The sequence below is a fragment of the Thunnus albacares genome, chromosome 15 (genome assembly GCF_914725855.1).
Source record: "Thunnus albacares chromosome 15, fThuAlb1.1, whole genome shotgun sequence".
Taxonomy (NCBI): Eukaryota; Metazoa; Chordata; class Actinopteri; order Scombriformes; family Scombridae; genus Thunnus; species Thunnus albacares.
Window position 1 is genome coordinate 1981369 of NC_058120.1, and position 20634 is coordinate 2002002.

A 20634-nucleotide genomic window follows, 5' to 3' on the forward strand; every position below is an offset into this window, starting at 1 on the left:
TAATTTGCCATTTGTATGACATGTAGATCAACTGCAGAACTGGAGTCAACATCTTGATGTACACTTCCAAGAAGCCTGGATCATAACCATCATGTCCACAGGCCAGCAATGACAAACCAGGATGACTTTTTGCTGTACGTTAAGTCCAGTTACCTTAATAAACCACTGACTTACATGTATTTGCAAATCAATTGCTTATTTATCTCTTTTTATGTGCCAAATATGTCAAAAAATCAGTACCAGAGTATTTTTACATCAGAATTCCCGTCTTTTCTCTCCATGTAAAACGGTTTCAAATGTTTGATGATTCATCCTGCACTCAGTTCATCCAGTCAAATATGACTTTAGGCGAGTAGCAGCCACACCGGTCATATAAAACCACACTTCACTGTTTGTGGGCCGTAGTAGCTAACAGAGCAATATGGAGAGAGATGGGAAGAGATGTGCGTTTGGATATTAGTGGTGCAAAAACTTCATTCATCTCTCCCTCATCGTCCTTCTGATCTAACAACAGGTGAGGGAGGTGTGTGTGGAGCCAACAGTCCTCTGTAGCTCACTTTCTCTCTGCAGCTCCATATCACACTTAACTCTGTAAGCCCACTTTTATAATGGTCCAATCAAATGCAAAGGGTTTGACTTAAATCCCTCTTAATTGTGCAAAGCTCAAATATTCTGTTTCTGTCATAGTACAGAAGCTAAAGATGCGCTAACTTCTGTTTCTATTTGCTCTGTACTAGTAGGCCCAATTTAGTCAACACAGTCAAGCCTATGTGAAATTTCTTAATAACCTAAACATGGGTGTGGATGGATGTGTTCTAAGGCCAGGCACCACAGTTGATCAGATTCTTCTATCAGAGTGAAACTCTGACCCTTTTATAGACCCTTTTTTTTTCATTAAATTATGCAAATTAGGCAAACTCATGAAATAAGTCAGAACAAATGGTGCGTTGTCTTCTCTTAATCTTATATGTATAATAATAACTAATAATAAAATAAATATAAATAATGAAAAGTTATGTAGATGGTTGATTATCTGAAAGAAAAAATGAGACAAGCTTTTGCAAAAAAGAAAAAGTGAATCTGTTTCATTTCATAGATTGAAAATGGCATTGAAATGACAAAAAAGAAAACTGGCAATAGAAAAGCTGTTCAAAATCATCTTCTTCCCTTGAAACACTATGGTCGAGTATTTAAACTAGGCTGCATTAGAGAACAGCAGCAATGGTTATGTGTGGAGTGATGCTTAAATCTTTTACATATTGTGGTATTTGTATAGCAGGTGTCAAGTAATGTAACCTGTAACATGTTTTATAAATTGCAGATGGGGAATATGACTTGGCTGCAGCTGGAAGAAAAATTTCAGTCAAAAGATTGCAGGTTTTTTGGGGGTTTTTTTTGTAATCTTTGTTTCTAACTTGCTACAATATATTTTTGAACGTAGGTGATGTAGATTCTGATATGTGGGTTGATGAATCTGATGTGTTTATATATAAGATGTATGTTTGATATTTGTGATGTCTTTGGTGTATTGTTTTTTGAAGTATGGCTTTCGTATTACTATTTTTTTTTCTATCTACTTTTTTCTATGTACTTAATTGAATTGCTAATTGTTTTGGGTTGTTCATCACCCTGAGCAGTTTGGATGGTTAACCACACCTGCCATCATAAAGCTTGTCAGCTCATTGGTGTGCATGATGTATGGATATGAGTGTGTATTCCATTTTTAAAACTGACCTGACGAAGATCCAAGTAAGATAGAAATCATTAAACTTGTGTGGCTTGGAGTAAGTGTGCAGGCATTACCTTTTTTTCATTGATGCTGTTTTGTGATAGCCTTGCACCTACGTGATGTGTGCATAATTACTCTCTTTCAACAAAGTTTTAGGCAGAACCAGTCAACCCAAGCCAAATGTTGCCAACTTATTGGTTTGGTACATTAGTAAACCGCGGGGATGTGTTGCTTTTTCACAGTGATAAGAAAAAATCCATACCGCCACAGCCCTAGTTCCTATAGCCCGATCCATTTTCAATTCAGTTAATGCTTGACAAACACTTCGAGTTAAGCTGTTACAATGACAAATCTCTTGTCAAGCCTACCAATTTGTCACTCTTTTTTATTAGCAAAGAGTAATGTAAACGTGTGTTTGGAGACTCTTCTCTAGAGAAATGATCGGCTGATTACCTCACGTCAATCTCACAGTTAAACTTTAATTCATGTCATATCAGGTGCAAAATTGCCACAGGAGATTGGTGGTCCTGTTATATTTGTAAATATTGTAACTGACACATCATCAGATTCCCCCAAAGGCTGAAAGAAAGCTAATTTGTTCCCCTCAACATTAAGTGTTAGACTGACTCCAAGATGCACTGGATGTGTATCATTCACAGAAAACCTGCGTTCTGTCTGTGTTAATGTCAACCAGCAACAGTGAACACAACATCTGTTAGCGCATGTATCAAAGTTTTGGGTCTGTTCTGTTTCTGTGTGCACCATTCACAGATCTCAGATCTACACAAGTTCTCTCACACGTAGGAGTGGCTGTCATTTGATTTTTATCAATTCCGATTCTGCTTATTGATTCTGGTTCTAATTGATTCCGGGGTTTCACTTCCAATATGGTAAACAAAAGGTCAGATGTTTAGATAACAAAACTATCTTTTTTCTTTTTTGCATTTAATTTGACTTTTATTGTTTCATTAAAATAAGTAAATTCAAAGTCTCTTGTTATGTGGAATTTTCAGAAATTACTTCTCATTAACACCAGTGGTTGTTAAGTGAGCTGCAGTCAGCATCCTCTTGCTCGTGCATGTGCTCACACTCCGTTACCACAAGTGAGCAGCAGCACTAGACTATTGCAGGTGATGTCTTTTTCTTTGTCCATTTTCATTGTCCATCATCCTGGGCAGCTGCCAAAACAGTGATGTGACATACATGAGACTGTTATGATATCATGTTGATAGATGTGGTAAGTAAAATTAAATTCAATTGTTATTATAGTTTGACTAACTTTTTTTTTTTTTAATTGGATTTATAAAGCGTAATATCATTATCAGCTTGCTAGCTAGCAACATACAGGCTAGTGAAGTTGAACATCTCGTTGCATGATACATTAACTGCATTTACATGATATGCCGTCATTAGCTAGCTAGCCAGCTTTATCAATCGCTGTTTTTGAAGCTTTCACCGAGCAGCCCAGCAATGTCAGCATAGCTAAATTTGCTGGATGATAACACTAAGGGTTAGTGAACTAGACAGAATATTATAAATAAGAAATGTTATGCTCTTTATTATTGACGTGCTTGTTTCCATCACAGCTCTTGTTTCGCTGAATCAATGCGCTAATGTTTAAGCATAATAGAATAGACCTTTTTATTGTCAACTAATGTTACTGTACTGAATGGGTCTGGCAGTTGGTTGAGACAGCGGTAATCTTAAACTAACGTTAGTTATAAACAGATGATAAGAGTGGGATGAGTAATGTTAGGCTTGAGATAATGCACATAAAATGTACAGTGTACCAGGTTCTAAAGAACAGACATTTTTGGCATTATCCTGGAACATAGTCATGTATCATTGTAGCTTACCTTGCTGTATCATTTGAGGTTACCATTGTTTCTTTCACTTTCAATCAGCATACCTCAAATATGGAGTGTATGACAATAAAACTAGCCATTTTATACATTTTCATTATTTTCATTTCAGGATTCCAGTGCTGAAGGCTTTGCAGCTCTACTAGATGAAAGCAGTGACATTGATGCTAGAGGGGGAAGGGGGAGGGGGAGAACAAGGGGTCAAGGCGCAGAGGTGCAGATGGAGTGCAAGGCAGGGGAAAGGGCAGAGGCCAGGGGAGCAGTAGTTTGTTCTGTCACTGAAGAGGACAGACTCGGTTGCTCAGCTGGCTACTGCCTGGACAGCAGAGATGCAGGTTGGTCAGTCATAGATCTTTGGTAAAAAAAAATATATATTCATAAATAAAAAATAAAAAGTGCACACCCACTTGAAATGTGAATCTAACATCGAAACAGATTTTCTTGCTCAATTTTCAGACAGAATTGCAACAATTGACCCAAGCAGAGAAGGATGAAGTCCTGTAGATGATGGTCACCTGTCATCCAGGGGTTTTTCCTTGACATTACGGACTTCCGGCAAGCGACACCAGGAGCACCTATTCCAAATAGAGGACAGCAAGCATGGTACAGGATCCAGAGAGGTGTCTCAGCAGGAGGGCCCATATGGAACTTAAATGTCTCAAAGAGGACATCCTGCGTCTGGCTCAGCAGACATGGACATTCTTGCACTCAATGACTGCCAGGATCTAGGGGCCGACAACAGAGACTATCGATACTCTGCATACCGCCAGTTCACCTTTTGGCAACGTGGACATCTGGGAACCAGGAAGCGGGTGGTGATACAGAGCTGCAGCATGTGGTGGATTAGAGAAAAATACCCTGACCCCTTTAGTAACTATGTTGGCTTCAAGGAAGCACCATTTAGATGAAATGATAAACTGTGGTCAGTGTTCCTGCGTGTGAGTTCATTACCTCATAGTAAACTACATTTTATTTGTAATACAAGGTCTTTTATTTTATAAAAGTACAAACTAAAAAACTACAAATGGTACTATAAACCATACTCTCAGGACTTCTCGCTTTCTTGCTCCCATTGTCTCTCATTGCTCATGTGGCTGAAGCTATGTCCTTTATGGAGAGAGAAAAAATAGCAAGAATTAGAAGCAGTGTTTCCTCAACCCAGTCCTACAAGACGCACCTTCCAGGAAGTAGTTGTTCCACCTCTGCTCCTGCCTGCCTGATCCAATTAAGGGCTGCACTGTGTGCAGTGAATCAAAACAAAATGAACTGGTGACAACTGAAACGTGCTTCATTTTAAATTGGTTGTGTTACCTTGTGAAAGGCCATTTTGCTCACCATGATATCCTCTCGATTGTCCGCCTTCTGGCAACAAAACCAAAAATGTTTGACGTTATTCTTCAAACAGACAAGTGTGGCTGACCGACCAGATATCATCCCAACCTGTGAACAAATTTAAAAAAAAAAAAAAACAGGCATTTTCATCGAAATTCAATTTACAGAAGATAAAAACAATAGGGCAAACATGTTAGGAAAAAAAACAATGGTACACCGGTACTCACTGAAATGAACAAAGTAATGTCAACTTGTTTTCACTTATATCATATGAAGTTTCTTGGTCAGATTTTTGGCTGCATGCCAGATGTCCAGTGAATGGATTACACCTCAATCTTTGTATCTTCCTTTCTCTGAGTCCGAAATAAAGAAAAACATTCAATAACAGCACACACTAGAAGATTTTTTAAATCCTATTCAATTTTGAAACTGTGTTAGAGACTACACACTCTTTAACACCCCAGACTACAGGATAATCTTGGCAGATAATCGTTTCTGACCAGCCTTAAATGGGAACGCCCCTGCTATTCTCAGTAGGGGCAAATCGGCCTGATAATCCTTTAGTATGCATCTAGCGTTAGTTATTGTGTCAATCACAATCAGACATTTATTTGGCAAAAAAGATATACCATGGCAGTTTTGTCCCCCAGACAGTGTGCCTGCTGAACAGCAACATTACACTACCACTGCTATCACCCACATCAGTCCTGCCCAGTACACATTACTTCCCCTCACAGTCCGCTGCTATACAGCGGGCGCACACCCAAGACCATGCACACACAAGAGGAGGTACTGTTTTACACACAGACACACGCACACACACACACACACACACACACACACACACACACAGCCTTCCCCTTCTGACCTCCTGAGGTCTGGACTTCTTTTCTCTTCCCACACTACACTACATCTTTTTTTCTTTTTCTTTTTTTTTACTGTTCATAGATCATTTATATATTATTGGATTTTATAACGTGCACATTTCAAATATATTGTAATTATATTCTGTAATTATTTATTGTAATTTATTTTGTAATTTTGCACTTTTAGAGATAGAAAGTGATTGGAATAAGCATTCCAATGTACCAGTACTTAATACAAATGGCAATTGAAACTCGTGAATCTACACTCACTCATCAGTGATGAAATCTGTGTGAGTACATCTGTGACAATCTTTTTGATGTTTAGTTCCCCCAGAAGCCTGTCAATGTCTGTATGAAGGCGCGCTTCTCCATGACCACACTGTTTTGGTTGGACTGTCGACTGTAACTACACTGATTATGTCCATGGAGTCATGGTCCATGGTCATGTAAGTGCAATATTAGCTAGCAAGTAGCAGGCAGCTAACAGACATTAAAATATCTAGTTTATACTAGTTAATACTATCTAGTTAACATCTAGTTAATACCCACCCAGTTATGCAACCTATTGAGAGAATAATTAATGATGGAGAGCTGGCTGGGACCTAATACAGGAAGGAAGGATTTAAGAAGAAATTTAGTAGGGCTTATAGGACTGGAGGGAAATAGAAGAAAATTCACAAACATTGAATGGCTGAATTGAGCGTAGGGTAACAGTAGGGGTAAAATGCGACCTCAGACCATCGAGCTTGCCTAAAAACAAGAAGTTTTTACAGTCGGTAGAAGGTGAGGCAGGAATGGGAGAAAGAGGGATTTACAAGCTGATTGACAGTGCTAAACAGAAACCTTGAATTATTTCTATTACTGTTAATTAAGTCAGAAAAATAAGCCATTTGTGCATCTTTAATAGTTTGATTCAGTTCAAGCAATAACGCCTTCATATGAAGATGATGAAGTTTAAGATTATTTTTTTTCCATGTACGTTCTGCCTTCTTTGCTGTCTGATACTGTCATTGATCCAGGGAGTTGTGTTAATAACTGGGACAGACCTGGATATGAATGGAGCAGATTAATTAAGAGTTGATGTACATAAATCATTAAACTGTGGTAGCAGCAGCAGAAGAGGTGGAACCTTTCTTTACTCTGCTTATCCTAACTGCTGAGAAGACCTTCACAGCTTCCCTTAGTTTTTTTTAGTTTTAAAACACATCCACCAACACCTATGCTTAGGTTATTAAGAAATTTCACATAGGCTTTGCTATGTTGCAGATTTGGCCTATTAGTACATAGAACATAGATGATATGAAGTAGGGATGTCAATGATTAATCGATTATGTTAATTACTGTTAATAATTTTACAAATTAAAAATATATTAACTGATAATACAGAGGATGAAGGACATAGGGTGTAACTGTCAGAAACTGTTCTGCAGATTTGCTTTAGCGCTCGGTTGCGCCACCAGGTGGAGTCTCTTACTTTTCATTGACATTGAGTAACAAGTGTGTTAGGTGACTGCCTGTAAGGGCCACCCGAACTGTAAAACGAATGCACCTCCCTGCCCTCCGAGGAAAAAAAAGTCACAATGTGCCTCGATAAGATAATTTTTTACACTGTTGTGTGTACATATTGGTAATGTTGACAATGGCACTGACTCATCTTCAAAATTAGAGATTGAAAACAAACTAACTGGTCAGATTCTTTTCCATTTGCTGATGCTGGATGGTGCAAAAAACCCGGTCACTTACATGGTGTCGATGTAGTTGGACCCTGACTTTGCTGTGGTTGGCTTCTTCTAATAGCTGGGAAAAAATACAATCATATTTAGAATGCTGATAACATTAGCGAGCAAGCAAGTCAAGGTTAGCAAGATAGCTGTAACTTAGCTACTTGGATATGTTGGTTGCTTTGTAACCTGTAACGTTAGCTGATAAAATTATTTGCAAACAGCAAGCTAGCCAATCTACCAGCCAGATCAGCCCCGGGAGTCTTGATGAATTAGCTAACGTTATCCACTGAAGACAGTACTTTACGTTAGCTAGATAGCAATTTGTCCACGTTAGCAAGCAAGCTAATGTTAGCTAACATTAGCCAGCTAAACCCACAATGTCACAGTATATTTCACATTCTTTGCAGTAATATTAGCTTAGCTGTCCAATAGGAAGAAGGCCTGCTCGCGGTCAGTTTTGATCCCCAAAATCAATGAAAGTCCCTCCATGTCTCGAATGTACAGCTGATGTTGACCCTAGTTTTCCCCTGACATCAGTCACATTGCCATTTGGCCAAATGGGCTTCACTAGATAAAACTTTTGTTGTTGTTGTTGTTGTTGTTGTTGTTGTGCTGAGGTCGACTTTGTATTGAACTCTGTGTTGTGGTGGGTGCCGGTCCTTTGTTGACTTTTAGCAGACTCAACTTCTAAGCTAATGTTAGCTAGTGTTAGATCCTGTTGGCACTGTAGGAGGGGCGGGAGTCTTTTACATAGAAATCAGTGCACAGGCTGTTATAGGCAACCAAAAAACTTGGGCAAGGTCTCATTTTTTAAGCTATCAAATAATTAACTTAAAAACCACTCTTTTGTTACACTTTTCAGCAGACTTTGATCCTATCGGCTTTATGAAATAATTTGTAATTGTTTTTTTTTTTCCGTTTTTATCCCAGTCTAGACACACATTTGATCACATTTTCTCAATCTGTGTCATCTATTAGTTATTATAGCTCTATCAGCTGTACTGTAGTTTATTCCTACAGTGATAAGACACAGAAGGAAAGTGATAAAAGTAAATTATAAAAACCAAAAATGAGATTCAAACAACCAATTTATGCAAATTAGATTAAAGAATCTGATGTCCTGGTCTGTCATTATCCCAAACATTGTGAAATAAAATATGATAATAATAATAATAATACTAATAATGATAATAATAATAATAATTCAGTGTTGGATCTTGAAACTTGAATATAAGTTCACCACCAGTGGCAGATTTTTCTGAGTGACTTGTAATGTGGGTGAAAGGTCAGAAACATGTCTTTTAAATCACTGTTGGAACAATGACATAGAAAAATGCCAACACCAACATACTGTATTGGCCTGTTTGGGAACCAATGTGGACAGTAAAACATAAAACCATCAGGAGAGAAAGACCCAATAAAAGCTCATGAAATGGGCTGTTGTAACACCAGTTACAGGTATGGACTCGTATTGCCTTTGCTCCCAGTTTTCAGCCAATATTAGTTGGCTAATTTACACCATTAAATGTATGCTGAGTTCTCTATTAGCAGTTCCTGTTTGCACTGCACTCATGTTGTGTGTATGTTTACATGTAGCTGCTTCCTATGAGGACTTAATGTTGATCTTCACAGATAACACTATGTTTCTTCCCAGCATGAATAACAGAAGTCATTTGACAGCCAGCTTATACTTATACTACAATGTTAGTCTGAATGATTATGGTTTCTTTTATTTGTAATCACCATTATTGAACTTTTTGCACAGTTTCACATTTGCTTCCAGTAATTTATTGGAAGTGTGTTTAACTGGCTGCAGAGTTGTGCACCTACACTCATAGTGAGGGCAGAAAAAGTCACACTGAATAATAACAATCAAGTGTTTATGTCTGAAACATGTGTTGATATTCATGATTAGGCTTTGTCCAGCTGGATATTCATGTCTATTACAGACCACATCCTGTCTTTTCTTCATGGTTAAAATGGCGTCAGGAACCATGAGTTGACTTACAGAGGAGCACAGAGATAATTTGATTCCCCACCTCCTCCTGTGATGTTCATCCTGTCTGAATGGAACTTTACTCTTGTTTAAATCATAACATCATATTTGACAGCAGAGCTTCTACTTTCTAACATTCACAGTATAAAGTCATACAGTTGTTGTTTTTTATTTTTTTATTTTTTTATTTGTATTTTCATCAGATGTTTGTGATCAATTGAGGTGTAATTTAGTAGTTTCCAATCAGCCTGACCTGCATGTCTTTGTGTTGTGGGAGGAAACCCGAGAGCCGGGAGAAAACCCACGCAGACACGAGGAGAACATGCAAACTCCACACAGAAACAAGCAGAAACAGGCAGGCGGAGGTGTTTCTGTGAGGCTGCAGTGCTGAACACTGAGCCCGCGTGCTGCCCTGAAGAGGGAAGGAAGGAGGTTAGGAGAGGTGGAGGGGGGGTGGGGGAGAGGGAAGAGAGGTAGAAGGGGAGAGGAGAGAGGGTAGGGGTGAGGAGAGAGGTTGGCGGAGAGGGAGGAAAGGTAGAACCGAGTAGGAAGAGGGAAGGAAGGAGGTTAGGAAAGGTGGAGGGGGGGTGGGGGAGAGGGAGGAGGGGGAGAGGAGAGAGGTTGGCGGAGAGGGAGGAAAGGTAGAACGGAGTAGGAAGAGGGAAGGAAGGAGGTTAGGAAAGGTGGAGGGGGGGTGGGGGAGAGGGAGGAGAGGTAGAGGGGGAGAGGAGAGAAGGTAGGGGTGAGGAGAGAGGTTGGCGGAGAGAGGTGAAAGGTAGAACGGAGTGGGAAGAGGAGTCGGGGGTAAAGGAAGACGAGGAAAGGGGGGAGGGTGGGGGTGAGAAAGATGTAGGAGAGGAGGGAGGATGGAGAGAGGGAGGGAGGATGGAGAGAGGAAGGGGTTCTGCTTGTTTTTCGGCCTGCGCTGAACAACAAGCAACTTCTTCCACCTTTCTGTCGCTGTCGCTCTTCTTCCTGCGTAACCAGCCCCAAAAACCTGTTTTCTTCTCCTTGTTTTCTCTCTGTTTCTCTGCCATTTTCTCCTCCTTTTCTTTTTTCTTTTTTTCCATTTTCTCCTCTTTTTGTTTCTTCTTCTCTTCTTTTGCTCTTTGTTTCTTTTCCTCCTTCTCCCGTTTTTGTCTTGCTTTCTTTTGTTTCTTGTCCTCATTTTCTTGTGGTCTCTCTTCTGTCTTCCACTCGTTTTCTTCTTGTTTCTCTTCTGTCTTCCACTCGTTTTCTTCTTGTATCTCTTCTGTCTTCCGCTCGTTTTCTTCTTGTTTCTCTTCTGTCTTCCCTTCATTTTCTTCTTGTTTCTCTTCTGTCTTCCACTCGTTTTCTTCTTGTTTCTCTTCTGTCTTCCACTCGTTTTCTTCTTGTATCTCTTCTGTCTTCCGCTCGTTTTCTTCTTGTTTCTCTTCTGTCTTCCCTTCATTTTCTTCTTGTTTCTCTTCTGTCTTCCCTTCGTTTTCTTCTTGTATCTCTTCTGTCTTCCCTTCATTTTCTTCTTGTTTCTCTTCTTTCTTCCCCTCATTTTCTTGTGGTCTTTCTTCTGTCTTCTCCTGGTTTTCGTGTTGTTTCTGTTCCGTCGTCTGGCTGTGCAGAAGTGTCTCCTCTCTCAGCTGGGCAGAAGCTAACAGTATGACTTTTTCTGCCTCACATCTGGCTGTGACCTTCATACACTCCTCCTTCCAGAAGTGTTCAGTCGTGTCGGCCTGCCTGGTCTTGTTTTGGAGACTTTCTCTGAGGGAGGAGATGAGAGAATCTCTCTCAGAGATGTCCTCTCTACACTTCTGGAGCACCTCTGTCAGTTCCCTCTCCTTGGACTCCAGACGTTCCTCCAGCCTTCTCATGGCTTTGTTGCTGGCATGAAGCCTGTAGTTTGTAGTTTGGGACCAGTCGTTCCAGTCAGCAATCTGCCTGTAAGCCATGTCGAGGCAATGTTGCAGATATCCGCAGTCGCGGCAGGGAGGCCTTCCAGCCGGTGGTCTCTGCCAGTTCGGATGCTGATCTGGATGCTGATTAGGATGCTGATGTGGTGCAGCATCAGCAAATCTGCCCTGACGTCTTGGGTTATCTCCTCTGTTCATCATTTTAACAAAAACAATGTCCAGAGGTAGTAAACACTAAGATGTCGTAGACTGTAGCGGTAGACGGTAGTTGTGCGTGAAGGATGGCCTTCGTTCTTCGTTCTTTGATAGAATGTCACTCTGGAACACTATACTCGTGTGCAGGTGTGAGATGAGATGAGATAAGATGAGATGGTCTCAGCCTTATTAATAAACTCCCAGAATCTTGCATCATAGAGCCGTTTGCCTTTGATGTGTGACAGATTAACAAAGGTCACATGTCTGATGACATCCGGAACTGATGACATCATGAGCTCAACCATGGAGGAGGTCATGTGACCTAACAGCAGATATCAGATTAAAAAAATAAAAGATGGATTAAAAAATAAAAGTTGGATTAAAAAATAAAATATCAGGTTAAATCAGATTTAATCTTAAATCTCTTTATTTATCAGATTTAAAGAGATTGAAATCTTTGGAGCAAAGTTACATTGATGTTGACATTTAAATTACTGACTAATGATCACTGAACCAGCTGATTTCTACTTTGTTTTGGAAGCTGATTTATCAAACACCTTTAAGTTGAACTTGCTTTGTGATACAGACCCCTGAATAATTTATCTAGTTAAAGGCTGCTGTCAGTGTTGGAGGGATATTAAAAACACAAAAACTCAGTCAGTGGTCATCATAATGCAAAAATGAGTGCAATAATTGCTGTTCGAGACCTCATTGTCACATCAGCTTGACAATATTTACTACAATATTTGCATTGCATTTAGTGGTGAAACGCATCGTAATTTATGTGCTGCAGCTGAGCAGCTGATTAGCTACATAGCTGCTAACTGACGTTAGCAGTGCACTTTTCCCCAGTGAATGTTTTTTTTAGTGGCTCGTTCAACAAGCTGCAGGACACGACGTGTGTTCATGTTTGTAAGTTATCATCAAGTTTTGATGATGTGGACACAGAATGTTGTTTCATTCACCACCATGTTTAAAAGAGGAAGGTATCAGGCCTCATATTGCAGTTTAATTTAACAATTGAGCATTGAGTATTTTATATATTTTAAACATTAGACATCTTGAATGTTGTTTTCATGTAAGACCATGGGCTAAAGTTCCTTGCTGTAAGTGTTTGACAGAATATATGGAAAACAAAGTTTTATTTGTCCCTCCCCCTTTTTTTTTTTTTGGCTGATCCATAAAATGATCTGATCCGTGACTCAAATCCGTGATACGATCCGAACCGTGAGTTTCACCCCTAACTGCATGTATGTCAGAAAGATTAGTGTCAGCCTAAAAAATATGGCAAACTGTTTAGCATGAATAATGTAGTGTGTAGATTTCATTTAGACCCCCATGACTGCCTGTGGTTGCAGAGAGAAACAGTCTCTAGCTACAGTGAAGCAGCCGCGCCGATGAATGAATATGAATTTGGTGCTAATTACACTGTGAATAATAGTCACTGAAATGTTATTAACACAACAAAACTTGTAAAAAAAAAAAAAAAAGTTAACTGATCTCTCCCACCCCACGCCACCAAATGATGTCTGACTAAATGAATTAAAGGTTCCATGTGGAATTTTTTTTTGTAAACAAACAAAGCTTCTGTTTGCATTCAGTGTTCAGTTTCTCATCACAACACATTGATAACATTGAGTAACTAACAGCCACTAACAAACATGTTACATTACTTACATCCATGTTCACTAGCTGCAGTCTTCTTCTTCTCTGTCTTTGCTCACACATTTTTGCAGTACTTGGTGTGTTACCACCAAATATTTTAATGTTTGTTTACATTTTGACAAACAGTCTCCATTAAAAGTCTGCTGAATTAGCTTTTAGCAAGTCCTGTTTGTAATGTAGCCATGGATGTCCAGACAGCTATCACTGGATTACTTTCATACTGAAGAAACCTTGTAGGAATGCAGGAATGTCAATACAGCAGATATTGTGAGACACTGCATTTAAACAGCAAAAGTGATAACTGTAATTATAAACTCGACAGGACAGAGGAAATAGGGTTTGGACTTGATGGAGCTCAGGATTCATCCTGAGAAGGGTGGCTTTATTCCAAACTATGTCACTGTATAAACCTGGAATCTGTGTTGGTGTGTGTGTCTAACAGCTGAGCTGCCTGATGTGAAGAACACAGAACATTAATTACAGATAAACAGGTAAACCAATAGAATCTTTGTATGTGTGTATGTATATATATAGAGAGAAATTTCTCTATTCACTGATTAACATTTAATCAACATTTTTTATATTATGATGCTCATCTGGTGTTCAGGTGGTGAACATTAATTAGACTGCTGTAGTGTTTCTGAAAGCAAAAGATTACATCTTTGGGTTGTAGTTATTTTAGCCTTCAGTAACTCACAAATGTTGAAAGATAAACCTAATAAGATTCAATAAGGGATTCGAAAGGAGTCTGATTTGATAAGTGAATTTGATACTGCAGTTGAGTTCAATAAAATGCTATCGAACCCCATCCCTACTCTGATTGTATCTCAAGCAGCTGAGAAAAGCTGCTCGTACAGGAGGCATGCACAGAGATGTGAGAAGGCCTGCTGTGAAAGGAGATATCCAAGAAAGGATGAATATCTGTCTTATTCCACCCACACAGAACAGGGTCCTCACAGGTCATCATGTGGCATATTTCATATTTTCATCGTTGTCTGTGAAAAACTCTAGAAGTGTCGTCTTGGGCTTCTTGAAGGTTTGTGGCTAAAAAGAAAATCTAGTGATTTATTCAGTTTGTCTTATATTATTAAATCACATTAGTTTGTTGACATTTATTTTTAATGTAATAATGAATTTAGGCAAAATTGCAAAGGACAGTGTAGACAAATCTGATGGCTGATTTATATGTTGCATTCTCAAGCACTGCCACCATTGCTGCGGTGGCAGAGTGGAAGTGAACACATATCCACTGACTTAATCACAGTCAGCAGTCACCCTCTTTGAGGGAGCATGAATGTGTAAGTCACTCTGAAAACACTATTGTGAAATTAATTATGACACAGGCTTTGTGAAAAATTAACATGAACGCACCACTTCTGTCCGATCTCCAAGATCTGGATGTGAAAGTGCCATGGTTTCTTGCCTCGTAAACAGAAGAAATGCATCATTTACAAAAAAGAACCTGAAACACTTGATATTGTAAAAGTGGAATTCTGTCCAGACAACATAATGCTCATACCAAGATCAGAGGGGTGGCAGCTCACCATATAGATTCAAAGGTTCCAGTGCACACCAGGAGCCTTATTTATCAATCATTTTTAACTCAACAGACCATCTCTACTATCAATCATGTAATGGACAGATTCAGGTTTATGAGTATGTACATTAACGCCTCTGTCTTGTTTCTCTGCGTCACTGATCACTTGTGGCTTCTTATAAAAGATCTAGAGGATCTATTATTGCCATTCAGTTGTAATTCATCTGCATTAATAATGAACTGTTATGTTTTGGTACCATTCGTTAGTGTGAATGCTGAATCAACAATTGTTCTTCTAAGGTTAATAAGTCTTTTGTACGTTTTTTTCTTGACTACTACCTCAGCATACTTTCAGCTAGTGCTGCCCGATAAAACAATCTCGATAATTATGATGATAAACCTCAGACATTTTTTATTCGATATGGATAGATCTAACAGCCTATCACACAGCAGAAATAAACGCAACAACAGCCAGTTAGTCTGCAGTTTTTGGCTTGCACGTCAAAATACACCATACCATTTCCTACTCAAAGCATTGTTTGAGCTAGCAGTGAAGAAAGTGGATGTCCTCTGGAAAAGAGGAAAAAAATGAGTGGAACCGAGGGGCACGAAAGCAATATGATGATACTGCAGCACCCTCAGAATAGCCTCAGTCAGAGTCTGTCCCTGGGTTAACAGCGAACCCAGGCTAGTGAAGAGGGACATCTGCTGACAAGGTTACGCTAGCGCTGACATTAGCAGGGCTACAGCTAGAGTGCCTGTCACGTCTAATGTAACTTTAGCAGAAAAAAGCTTCTCTAACTCACGGACACTTCTCTGCAGTAGACATCCTGCCTGCAACTTTGGAATGGTCATCACGCATTGTTTTAATGCGGCTGTCTTGACTGTGGATTCACAAAGCTAACTGCTAAGCTAGGCTAAGTACAAAGCTAAGTAAACAGAATAGCAGCGAAAGGCTAGTTACCTTTTAACACTAGTCTTGTTTCATTAAAAAAAACTAGTGAATCTAATGATATGTGAGCAAAGCACAGAAAATAATGTAGTCAGTAAGATAAATTAAGAAGATTTTATATTTATACAGTCAGACTTTTGGACCGAACTGTATAAATAAAGTCGTAGCATAATGGCTGGTTTACAATTTTGCACTTTTTACTCAGATTTCTACCTCAAAAACTGAGAGATGACCAGAGGAATTTGTTGTGATGGTGGTCACTGCTTTTAGTTTCATTTAAATTATTTTAATAAGATACAAGGCAAGCTAACTTACAAGGCAAGCTAACTTGTATCTGCTTTATTAGGCAGATAAAGCATGTTTGCAAAGTTAAATGTTTACAGTTAAATGTTTATATTGTGATATTCTATTTTTTTTATGTTAAACAATTTTAAAGTTTAACTAATGAACCTTCTGGTTTATTCAGGCTTCAATCATTATCAGGATACTCTTCAAGCTGGAAGCATTATCAAATTATACATTGTGATAAATATTAATGTTGATCAATATAGAAAAAATCATTGTGATCATATTTTTTTTGCCATATCGGCCAGCCCTACTTTCAGCTACAGAAACCATTCGAATATCACATTGTTCAGCTCTTTAAGGACAATTATGCTATTACTTTTTCTTCTTTGTACCTTTTGTACTTTTTTAAAATACTAAGCTTTTTTCAACAATTTTTTACAATGTAGATCAATGGAAGGAATGTTGAAAATTTGAACATTCTGTCAAAATTGAACATTCTCATTTTCATTTTCAACTGTTATCTGCTGATTCATACTCTTCATGACTACGCTCCTCTTCATCGGGGCTTTCCACAAGGATATAGAGTAGCTAGCCAGCGGAACATAGTGGGGGGATCTGGGGCCATGAAAAAATGTGTCTGTAAAAGCACAAATTTGGTGGCCTCTGGTACATTCTAATGCCACTATTCCATCCTATACAATGATCTTAATTACATATTTTAATGAGTTTGACTACCCAATTATAAACATGCAGTGAATTATTGTAGAGGAGAATTAGGCTTCTTGTGCGTTTTAGCCCATACAGTCTGTAAATAGCTCTTAATATTTAAAACCACACTTTTGTAATTAAGAATCATTAAACCATATTTATTTTTTAATCATTTATTACACCTTCACTGTAAGATTATCAAGCCATGCCACAATGATGGTTAATGTATTGTTTTACTAGAAACATAAATGCACTCCTATTCAACGAAAAATAAACAAGGTTATTTTAAGGGGGAACATGTTTTTAATCCCATGTCTTATCTAGCCTATTTATTGGTTTTAAATGAAATTATTTATAAAATAAGGCTATGCCAAAAATAACTCTAAAATAACAAAATGTGTATCATTTGACTTGAATCATGTGAATCCACTGAATCAACTCAACTTCTAGTCATCTTTGTCTTCATTATCATCCTCACTATCATCCTGTGTGTGAGGCTGAGGTGTAGCCCGCATTTTCCTCATATGACAAAGGCCTGTTACCTTGACAACATTGCCTGTTTTAGTGTGTGTTTGCAATGCACCTTAGAGATGGCTCTGCTGTGAAAAGCACAATGTAAATAAAGCTTTCAGTGGACTTTTTAATAGTTACTGCGCAATTGTCAAGTTGCTGCCACCCGTGTTTTCCAAAGTAGCTCATCTAATCAGGATGTCCCGTCTGTGCAATCAATGCAGTTCTTACTGTGTTTTGTCATCAGTTATTTTGTGAACATTTTTCAAACACTGAAGATGACTCTCCACTCTACTCAGCATGACACAACCTCTCAGCTGAGCGCACACACACACATTCATATAGAGCTTGTGGGGGCAAGACTGATACAGACAGATAGGCATGTTTCTCTATCATCATGCTTACTTTGTTTTGAAGTGGAGGCATAAATGTACATGCATAGCGAATCGCAACTTGTAGTCAAAACTATTTTATTAGAATCAAAAATAAACATAATTAAATATCCTTGTATCTTAAGTCAAACTCAGGATGAGGCTGTTTTTTCAAAATAAAAGCCCAAGATGGTTTATTATAACAGGTAAGTCAGGATGAGCCAAACTTTTCAAAATAAAAGTTTACAACTGTCACTGAATGGTAACCTGGAAATTAGGAATGGACCCATTTTTTTCAAAATAAAAGCCTCAGATGGTAACTGTATCTTAAAAGGGAACTCAGAATGAGGCTGCTTTTCAAAATAAAAGCCCCATAGAGTCACTGTATCTTAACAGGAAGCTCAGGATGAGGCTTATTTTTCAAAATAAAAGCTCCCAGATCATAATAGGAGCTTACTGGACAAGGCTGGAATTTCAAAATAAGTAATTCATTTTAAATGTCTGTTTTTCGGTCGACTGCATACACTAAGCTGCAGAAACTATTCAAATTATAAACTTGTTCGTTAAGGATATTTATGCTTCTATTCAACCTTTTTGTACCTATTATACTTTTATAATATTAAGCTTTTTTCAACAATTTCTTACAATTTTTTATACTATTACAATTTATCTTCTAGGTTTTTTAGTATTTCAGCTCATAGCTTCCTTAGATAATGCCGTTCAGCTTCCACTTCTAGCAATGCATTTCACAATTCTGCATTTCCAGCAATGCTTTGCAACTCTTAGCTCTTTAGGCTGATGCCTTCTAAGTGTTTAGCAATTCAATTAATCTGTGTGATATTAATACAAAGTATTTCTTGTTTCAGCCTTTTGAGGCAGTTTATTTCAACCTCCAGCTTTGACATTATTAAAGTGTAGCTTCCAGCTTTTCTAGCTTTTCTAGTAATTCAACTCAGCTTTTTAGGTAATGCAGTTCAGCTTCCAATTCTGCCAATTTTACATTTTTCAGCTTTCAGATTTTTCTGCAGTGCAGTGCAATACATTTGAGCTTTTAGCTTTTTAAACAAAATTAATTTCAGACTTCTGCATTTTCAGCAATGCTCTGCGATTTATTTCAGCCATCAGCTTTTGCAGGAAAATGCAATTTTCAAGTTTTAATTGATTTAACCAACCATGTAAATTTTCTGTTATTCTGACATTGTTAAAAAAGTGCAACAATTGAAATGCTAATTTGGAATCATTTAAATTTTATTGACTGCTTCAAAATACAGAACAGCTGTTTGAAATGCTTGTTTTTCGCTGCTGCATCTCATTGGCTCATTTTTGGCAGTTTGTCATAAGCGTCAAGGAGACTACTTTTTTCTCTAAGAGAAAATTACTTTCTTTTTCCCGTCATGATTTCAGTGTGCATGCAGCACCAGCCTCAGGTAGCCAGCCTGAAGCAGATGAGTTGTGCGTTTAGGCTGCGGGGGTAGGGGCTGCAGCAGCCCGCAGCGAGAAAGTTGAACCAGACTCAACTTATTCAGAAATGTAAACTGTAACTCTGTGGTGGCCAACCACAGCTGGAGATCTGACTGATTAGAGATGTACAACCCTGCCATGAGGGAAGACAAAAACATTACTTGAAAGAGGGGATGACATTTCTCTTCATTTGATAACTTTAAAGTAAAGTTAGGCTTTGCTGATGTCTTCCCGACTCATTTTAAAAAAGATGAGAAAAGGAAGAGAGAGAGAGAGAGAGAAGCAGTGGTGGACCGAGCTAGAGACTGGATGAGGAGAGCAAGCAGTGGTAGCGAGAAAGCCGGTGGATGAGTGGAAGAAAACATTTTTTTCTGATTGCTTCATAGCAGTTACAAATAAACACACACACACACACACACACCACACACCTCCACACAACCCTGCAGAGATAACCCTGATAATGGTGCTGCAGCCACTTGCAGCGTGTATCATGAGAGTAAAACTGAATTACCGTAGTTTTAATTTTTTTCCCATATGTTTTCATGTATGAAAAGACCCAAAATGAACCCTGTAGTTCAAGTGAACTACTTGATTACTGTAAGCAAATTATTTAAACATCATTTAAGTGATTCTGTCCCGAGCTTTTTGATATAAGCAGTTTATCACTGTAACCGTGATCACTAGAAGTGATTTCCACTGTAGTATTTTACTCTATGTCCTCTTTACTTAATTAATTCTTTATCTGAGCATCACGTAAAGTAACTTATCTATCAGTCACCTGTCTCCATACTGTATCTATATAAACAATGAGAGGTTAGAGTGACACTTATTTGTGTAATTATGTCATTCTGTGTGAAGATACTCAGGTAGTGTCCTTATGTAGTGCTGAGTGCTGTAAGATAGTGACCAAGTTCAGCATAATTACTGCAGCAATGTAGTAGTACATAAGTATATTTTGTTTTTTGCTCATCATATATCATATTGTTTCCTCACAGCCTGGTAAATGTTGGGTGGCCTTTTACCTTTTTAGCACCCTGGGTTAGAGACCACTGTCTTATATCATAAGCTTTGATTGATTGATTTTGTGGTTTGTGTGTGCAAAGCAGCCTAGCTTACTGAATGTAAAAAAAAATGTTATTACTACATCCATGTTGTCTCTGACATCTACAGTAACATCTTCATTTTGCTTCCATATATTAATTCAAAATGTCATCCTTAGAGTTTGACAAGATAATCTTAACGTGAGGTCTACTCTCTATGTACACAGACAGTGTTTGTTTTGAGGACTATTTTTGAGGTTTCTTCAGTAATATAACACACAATAAGTTTAATCTAATGATCTGGTAAATGCTTGGCTAATTATCAGAAGTTACTTTTCTGACATTTTCAGATCAGATATTATTTTTAATTTGTTCTCATTGTTCGATGTAGGGATTAAACAGCAGAACAGACTGTCCCTTGAGAGAGGCTGGTATTTAGGATTTTCTCCCTTGTTCACTTCCATGGAATAAATTTGAATGACATTACCTCAGCAAAGCAAATTTACACT

The 20634-nt window shown here is 38.3% G+C and overlaps 1 protein-coding gene and 1 long non-coding RNA gene across 5 annotated transcripts in view; one reads left to right on the forward strand and one right to left on the reverse strand.

Annotated features, from left to right (window-relative positions):
- The window catches only part of rragd (ras-related GTP binding D), a 90038-nt gene that overhangs the window by 25833 nt on the left and 43571 nt on the right, over positions 1–20634 (forward strand). The window contains exons 5-6 of one of the 4 annotated variants that reach the window (XM_044374942.1): positions 3704–3926; positions 4048–4139. The exons of 2 other annotated variants lie outside the window; for them this stretch is intronic. In XM_044374942.1, coding sequence (XP_044230877.1) covers positions 3704–3926; positions 4048–4085 — 261 coding nt within the window. In that variant the 3' untranslated portion in view covers positions 4086–4139. Of the gene's footprint in view, positions 1–3703; positions 3927–4026; positions 4140–20634 lie in introns of those variants that run through there. One more of the 4 variants, XM_044374940.1, reaches the window with a different exon arrangement.
- Positions 3852–8480, reverse strand: LOC122998200. The gene is made up of 4 exons (XR_006407365.1): positions 7533–8480; positions 5151–5276; positions 4107–5031; positions 3852–3943 (listed from the first exon to the last, which is right to left on the reverse strand). It is a non-coding gene; the product is annotated as an uncharacterized LOC122998200 (long non-coding RNA).